At 59.5% G+C, this 7497-nt stretch overlaps 1 protein-coding gene across 1 annotated transcript in view; it reads right to left on the reverse strand.

Moving 5' to 3' along the window:
* Positions 1-7497, reverse strand: part of VOLCADRAFT_105651 (uncharacterized protein) — a gene marked incomplete at both ends in the record, with an annotated part of 33133 nt that overhangs the window by 8818 nt on the left and 16818 nt on the right. Inside the window, 7 exons of the mRNA XM_002952696.1 lie at positions 316-1103; positions 1941-2055; positions 2210-2247; positions 2549-2704; positions 3061-3839; positions 5838-6054; positions 6639-6688. Coding sequence (XP_002952742.1) covers positions 316-1103; positions 1941-2055; positions 2210-2247; positions 2549-2704; positions 3061-3839; positions 5838-6054; positions 6639-6688 — 2143 coding nt within the window. The remainder of the gene's footprint in view (positions 1-315; positions 1104-1940; positions 2056-2209; positions 2248-2548; positions 2705-3060; positions 3840-5837; positions 6055-6638; positions 6689-7497) is intronic.

A 7497-nucleotide genomic window follows, 5' to 3' on the forward strand; every position in this document is an offset into this window, starting at 1 on the left:
GGGGGGGGGGGGGAGAGGGAGGGAGAGGGGGGAAGAGGGAAGGAGAGATTACAAGGGCAGAATTCAAAGCACAGAGTCCAGAGCAGCACCTTCAGGCGCCCACACAGCAAGGGCGCACCTGGCCCCGCAGCCATTCCGGACACCACGTATGTCCACGTGGCCGCAAGTTTTTTGGGGGGGGGCCAACAAGAGGAAAGCTGCTCATGCGAAACTGACCTGAATGTACCTTCCCACGGGACAAAACATGTGCAGCTTTACTCTCTCTCTCTCACCCCCCACACCCACACTCGCATATTCGCACACGCATAGGCTTACCCAGCCATCCTTCTCATCAAGGTCGCCTCCGCCGCCGCATTCGCCGCCACCCGCCGCTCAAACTCCAAGCTGCCCTCCGCCGCCGCGCGAGCCGCTGCGTCCGCCACCGCAGCAGCGGTGGCAGCGGCGGCTGCGGCTGCGGCGGGACCGGAAGCCGTCGCTGTGGCCGCTACCGGTGGCGATCGCAATGGCTTCGAAGCCGCCGCGGCCGCCGTCACTGTCGCCGTCGCCGCCGCCGCTGCGTTAGCAGCAGTGCCGGAAGCTGCCCCCGGCAATGCTGCTGCCGCCGTTCTCTGCCGCTGCGCAGAGAGACCGCGGTACGACGGCGGCGACGGCCAGGGCGGCGGGGACGACGACGACGATGATGACGGCGGCGACGCGGTCCGCAGGCGAGCAAATGGCAGAGCGCCGTCGGCAGAGTTGGCTGCAGCAGTGTGGGCGCCACGAGCGGGAACCGTGGGCGACGTGCCGCCGCCGCCGGTATACCCTGACCCACGAGCCGTCTCAGCCCCGCTGCCGCCGCCGCTACTGCCGGTGTGCGGACTGGCTGCGGACGCCGACGGACTGTTAGTAGTAGCTGCAGCGGCAGCGGCAGCGGTAGCTGCTGCTGCTGCTGCCGTGGTGGTCTCCTCTGGAAGCGGGGACAGCGCCGCGGCGAGGAGGCGGTTGATGGTGTGTGGCGATGCCAGCATCATGACGGGTCGCAGCACGCAAGACGAGAGCAGCTCTCGAAGCAAGGGACGCAGTCGGCCACACAGCATGTCATCATCCGGCCACAACACACCCACCTGCACGTGAAAGGGGAGGGAGGGAGGGAGGGAGGGTGTAGGAGGGCATGAGGACCTCTTTTTAAGAGGTTGGCCGTGGCGAGATAGTGCATATATCACAGGAGATCGGCGGGTAATTGCTTAGGTGGTGTGAGGGTGAGGTCTTCATGGTGAGAGGTCAGGGCGGTGAGGTAATATTGCGGATGCGGCACAAACACCCTTTCGACCCCCCCTCCCTAACCACCCACCCTACATCCTCCGTCACCCCTTCCCCCCGCCGCCGCCGCCGCCGCCCCCCAACCACCATCAGCAACCCACCAGAGCATCCGCAATGTCCCGCAGGGCGCGGTAGTGTCCGTCAGGTTCCTCAAACGCGGGGTGCAGTCCCCCGCACACACGTAGAGCCCCCTGCAGCAGCCGCTCGCGGGCACCAGCCACCACAGCCGCAGTAGCAGCAGCAGTGCTGGCATCAGCGGCTGTAGTACCAGCAGTAGCAGTAGCAGTAGCACCCGCGGGGGTCGCTGCAACCGATTCCGAGTTCCCGTCACACCCGGCCCTACCCGTGCCATCAGCCCCCGCTGGGCCCTGCTGCTGGTGCTGCTGCTGTTGGGAGTGATGGTAGTGGCGGTGGTACAGGGCACCGGTCGAGCTCATTCCGCCTTCCCCTGCTGCTGTTGTTGGCGATGATGATGATGATGATGCGGAGTTTGCGGCCTGCTGTGACTGCGGTGACTGCTGCTGGTGGTGGTGATGCTGTTGCTGTTGTTGTTGTTGATGATGGCGGTGCGAGTGGTGGTGGTGGTGGTGGTGGTTTGGCCCTGCCGGCCCCCCGCCCGCCGTCCCCGTGCCAATGGCCACCAGGTCCTGTGCCGCATGTCTCAGCGCCCTGGCCTCCAGCTGCTGCTCTCCCCCCAGGTGCTCCAGGGCGGACCGGTAGAGCTCCAGGGAGGCGATCAGGGCCTCACACACATCCCTGCGAGCCAGATCCCAGAGGAGAGGAGTGGAGTGTGGAGTGGCGTGGCGTGGAGTGGGGAGGAGCAACACGCCAGTCGGGCAGGGGATGGGCGAGCAGAGCAACAGGATCACGAAGGGAGACGGGGGAGAAGGGGGAGGGGTAAAAGATGTACCACGGATGAGTGAAGCAGATACCAGATATAGACGGATACTCCAGGGAGAAGGGGGAGAAGGGGAAGGAGTACGAGTAAGCGCAACAGTGTTTTATCAGCTGCCAGTACACAAACGCGCGAGGAGGTAGGAGCACGCGCGCGCGCACATCAACAAAACCTCATCTAGCTTCAACTTCATCCCCTTCTCCTCCCTTGGATGTCGGCAGTTGGCGCTTCGACTTTTACACACGTAATTCCCGCCCTTCTCCCCTTCCCTCCCTCCCTCCCTCCCTCCCCCTCCCCCCCCAATCATCCTCGCCTGACCAGCACTCCCGCAACATCCAGCCGCCTCGCCCGCACCGCCAGTCGGCCAAACGCCGCAAACAGCAGCCGCCGCACCTCCGCAGGGAACTCCCGGTCAGGACTCAGCAAGGCCCACCAGGTGTCGTATACCCACGTCTGGACGATGGCACCACACAGCTTCTCCCACGCAAATTCCACCACCTTGCTGCCCACCTGCAACCGCCGGGTGTTGGGGTGGGGTGAGGTCGGGTGAGGTGAGATGGGTGGGTTGTGTGTGTGTGTGGGGGGGGGGATATGCGATGAGCAGGGGCAACAAAGGGGGAAATCACGTGTGGTAGAAGCCAGGGAGACAGCGGCGACTGGGAGGGAGAAAGGGACGAGGGAAATAGTCAAGTGGAAAGATGACAACCTCCCAGGAGCCCAGCCCAAGGACACATCCCATTAGCTAACTCCCGTGCTTCCGTTTTCCCTCGAGCCTCATCCCGCACCCCAAACCTCCCTCCGCACCCCGCCAATCGTCCCGCGTCAAGAAGCGCAACCGCCACCCAGAGGAGCAACTCAAACAGCACCTGCACTCGCCAAGCGTCTGGATCGGGCCTACTGGCAGCTCTAGTGCCACCGCCACCGCCGCCGACCCCAGCCCCGCCTCCGCCTCCTCCTCCCGACGGCAGCGGTACCCGCGGCAAGCTCAGTGACATAGAGCCTTTGACGCGGGACCCACCGCCGCTACTGCTGCCGCCGCCGCCGCCGCCGTCAGCGCTCCAGGGCGCGCTGGGCTGCGACCCGTGGGTCACATCCCGCGCGCCCTTAACGCATCCCAGGCGCTCCCGAAGGATCTGGGCGTTCCTAGAAGTCGTGGAAGAGGGAGGTTGACGTTGCGTCTGTCCCTGCTGGGCCTGTGGTTGCTGTCCCGTCAGGCGCTGCTGCGGGCAAGGGAATTCCACCTGGAAACCAGGTCCGACGGCCTCCCCCGCGGCTTCTACCTCGCGGAGCTGGTAGCGAGGACGAGCCTGGAGCTGATGTTCATCATGATGGCGAGGAGCTGTGTGGGGCTGGCTGCCGTTGCTGCTGCTACTGCTGCCGCGGATTATCAATGGGCCCTGAACCCTGGCACCCTTGCGCCACAAGAGGGCGCCGTCACCAAGGAATACACAGTCCAATGTGTAATCTAGCAGGAGCCAGAGGCCTGCAGCAAAGGACGCTGCGCTTTGCGCCAGGTCGTGCGGCGGGGAATGGTGCGCGCGCGCGCGATGGGCGCAGGCTGGACCAAGAGCGCGCAGGTGCCATTGCGCCGCTGCAACCAGCACGATTGCGAGCGGTATGCTCCCAAAGATGGACTTGCATGAACCTGCGTGTGTGGGGTCGGGGAAAGGCAGCTGTGGATGAACCCTGGTGTGAGGCTTCAGCAAGTCAAGGATGTCCAAGCACCTGACAAACAAAAACCTGACAGACAAAAAGTTAAGGATAGGCTTTTATGCAGGTTCCTCAGGTCCGCAATCCAAGCATGGCCACGCGTAACCAAGCAAACTGGTTTCAAGCAAGCCATGTGACGGATGAGGCTGTGCTCTGTTTAAGCCTTGTAAAATTAATACCTGGAAACAGCCACCAACGACCAGTCAGCGTTGACACTTACATAAAAGGCACGCCGCAAGCCAAACAGCCAGCACCAGCTTAACAGCTTGTTTGCATGCCTCACGTGCGACGTAGGAGGTGGGCAGCGGGGACCTTAAGGTAGCATCCGAGGGCTTCATGACTCGACAAGGTCTATTCCTCCCCCGCAGCTGCCATGCCTATTAGATCCGGAAAAAGCAGTAGCGTAAATCACTCTTTCCTTTGGTCTATGGATTTAGTGTTGTTGCACCTAGAACCCCTTCGTGTAATGTCGGAGCCGTGCATTCGCGCCGCTTCGACGAGCGACAGGCAAGGGATGCCCTCTCGAGAAATATCATAAAAGGAAATATGTCTAACACTACATGGCCGTCAGACCACCATGCACATGCAGAACGTAAAGATGTTCCCTCTCCAAAAGCCTTGTGGATCTGGGATGCTGCAAATCACCGCCGCTGCACTAACTTTGATGTCCTTAAGAATCTTGCTCATCCATGTGAAAAGTTTTGATTTATTTTTGAAGGCGAGCAAAATCCGCAAAACAGTTTAGGAAATGGGACGCGATGCACTCCGAAGATACAAAGCTTACGTAATGCCGGACAATCTGCAATGCCGCGTCGAAAATGCACAGGATTTGAGCCATACAAACCAGGAATTGAGCAAGTCATGCTACCTACTCTTCGTTACATTAAATCTACTGACCCGCTAGCCTTGGCCAACTTTAATATTTACACGGCTTAGGTGCAATTGTCCCCAGGGTAGTCAGGCCGCAAGCTGCACAGCGTGACAGGCAGAGAGACACACACACACACACACACACACGCACACACACGCACACACACACACACACACACGCACACGCGCACACACATACATACATGCATGCAAGCGTGCAAAGACGTCATTCATTCCCCGAAGTATACGAAACCTAGTAGGGAGGGTCAGGCAAGTTGAGGACACCATCACCTGTACTGCCCCTACCTACAACCCTCCTTGGACGGGAAGGGGCGGGAACTACCCCCCCCTCGGGGCCATGTCTGTGTATGTGTGTATGTATGTGTACACGTGTGCGTGTGTTGTGTTTCCATGTGGCTGCCGCCCGACCCGCCCGCGCGGTGAGCGCCAAACCATTACTTGCGCTACATCACTGAGGCCCATGGCAGGACACGGTACGACACGTACGACACGGTACGACAACACAAAAATAAAACTCTCAAAGCTCTATAAACTTCTTCCATCTCCTCTTTATCTTCCAAATTCTTGGTCAACCCGTTCCGGACAAACCGATTTCATTTTTCATGTAAAATCCATAACTTCTCTCCGCCACCATCTAAGCCCCGTATCCTCCTCTGGGCTCTGAAGTTCGATGCAAACGAGCAACGCCCCACACAGCCACACAGCCTCCCTGGACGAAACCCGGAGTAGTGCCGAACCACCTACGACCTTATCCCCCTCACATTGCTCCCTGACACACGAGTACGGCATACCCCATGAGTCTCCCAACCCACATCCTAAACCCAAGGGAGGCGCTTCAGCCCCTCTGGCTCCCACCCCCACTTCCACCCCACTTCCAGCACAACACTTCCTTGGCCAGTTACAAACCCCTCCCGCAGCTAACCACACTCGATCCACCACTAGATCCAGCAGCACAGCGGGAAAGAGCACTAGGGCTGGACGTTCTGGACGCTCTTCCATGCCTCCAAACTCAGCCGCTTCACCATCGCCTTGATCTGCTGACCAGGACCCAGCTCGTACAGCGCCAGGGGCAGAGACGAAGCAGCCGGTAGAGACGAAGCCGCCAGCAGCGCCGCCAGGGTGGCCTCCCATTGTACGGGCTCCACCAGCTGGCGGCCCAGCAGTGCGGGGATGTCCCGTGGGTCGGTGGGGAAGGGGCGGGCGATGACGTTGGAGAAGACGGGGATGCGGGGGGCGCGGAAGGTGACCTGGGCCAGTGCCTGTGTGGGTGGGGGAGGAGGGGAGGAGGCGGGGGTTGGGAGCGCGACGGAGAGGAGGAGGAGGGCGAGGAGGAGGGGAGGGGAGAGGGGAAGGAAAAGGGGGGGTTCAGTGTGTTTTTAAAAATAATGTGAGCGGGAAAAAAGGGGGGAAAGGGTCTTCATGTTCGCTGTGCGAGCTGCTTTCCTCCTTTTTTTAGTTACCCGTTTTAATGTCCCGCTGGGTTCACTAGCTCCCGCCGCCGCCGTCAAGTCCATTTTTCCATTTTGCTAACCCCCAACCTCCACCTTCCGTTGGCACTCTCGTGGGTTTCTCGGCCCCGCACCCTCCCTGGACCCCCGGTCTATGTGAAGGCCCCCCACCCCCGTGCAGCAGTCATCCCTCCAGCTCATAAGTTTCACTTGGATGGCTGGAACGGCATTCCTTGGAGCAGTAATAAAGAAATTATTATTTATGTTCTATTTTTATAAATGCGAACATTGTTGTTGTTGTTAACTGTTAACACCCTCCATGTACTCCCCCCAGCGACCTTCATCAATTGCTCTCGGGCGGGTTCCATCAGGGAGGTGTGGAAGGCGCCACTGACCTGTTGTACGGCAATACACAAAAGACCACATGACGGTAGGTAGGGGGGAGCTAGGTAGGTAGGTAGGGAGGGAGGGACATAGAGAGGGAAGAAAGCGTGTGCGTGTATGTATTATGTGTGCGGGGAGTGGAAGGGGTTGGCGTGAGGGAAAAACCTGTCGGGAGGGAAAAATGAGTGGCCGGGGCTGGAACGAGGACAGATTAAGCCAGGAACGGAAGGAGAGTACGACAGGTACGGCAGTACGGCGCTGCCACAAGGGGTATAGCGCACGTGGAAGACAGTAAAAGTGGTTCAACAAAAGGTTCAACAGTACAAAGATGTGCACCGACGACCTACGGAGTTTGATGTATGTCTTTATGTATGTGTGTGCAATTGAGATCCGTGTCGTTGTCCGCCGACGCCATTTATGGCTGTCAATGCCTGCGAGCCTGCGCTCTCACCTCGACCTGTCGTCGTACACATTGTTATGTACGACACAGTCATACATATATATGACTGTGTATAGTCCACACATTGTTATGTGGACTATAATATAGTCGACAATCTCTGTACTGTTAATGTGTAATGTTTCATTGGTGGAACAGTACACATTAACACATCACAGCAACTACCCTAGCAGCATCATGTACTTGCATTTGATAGCCCGGCATCCTCTTCGGGGTTCGACACGTCGGTATGTTTATCTGCTTACTCGTTGAGCTCCCGGGCCCCGATACCGACACCCACCCCCCACCCTCCCATCCCCACCAGCAGCATCTGTGTTTTCAGCGCCCCCGCCTCTCGGGCCCTATCCCCCAGGCGCTCCAGGAGGTCCGTGTGGCCGCTTACAACCCGGCCCTGAGGGGGGGGGGGATCCTCA

Source organism: Volvox carteri, assembly GCF_000143455.1.
Source record: "Volvox carteri f. nagariensis unplaced genomic scaffold VOLCAscaffold_31, whole genome shotgun sequence".
NCBI lineage: Eukaryota > Viridiplantae > Chlorophyta > Chlorophyceae > Chlamydomonadales > Volvocaceae > Volvox > Volvox carteri.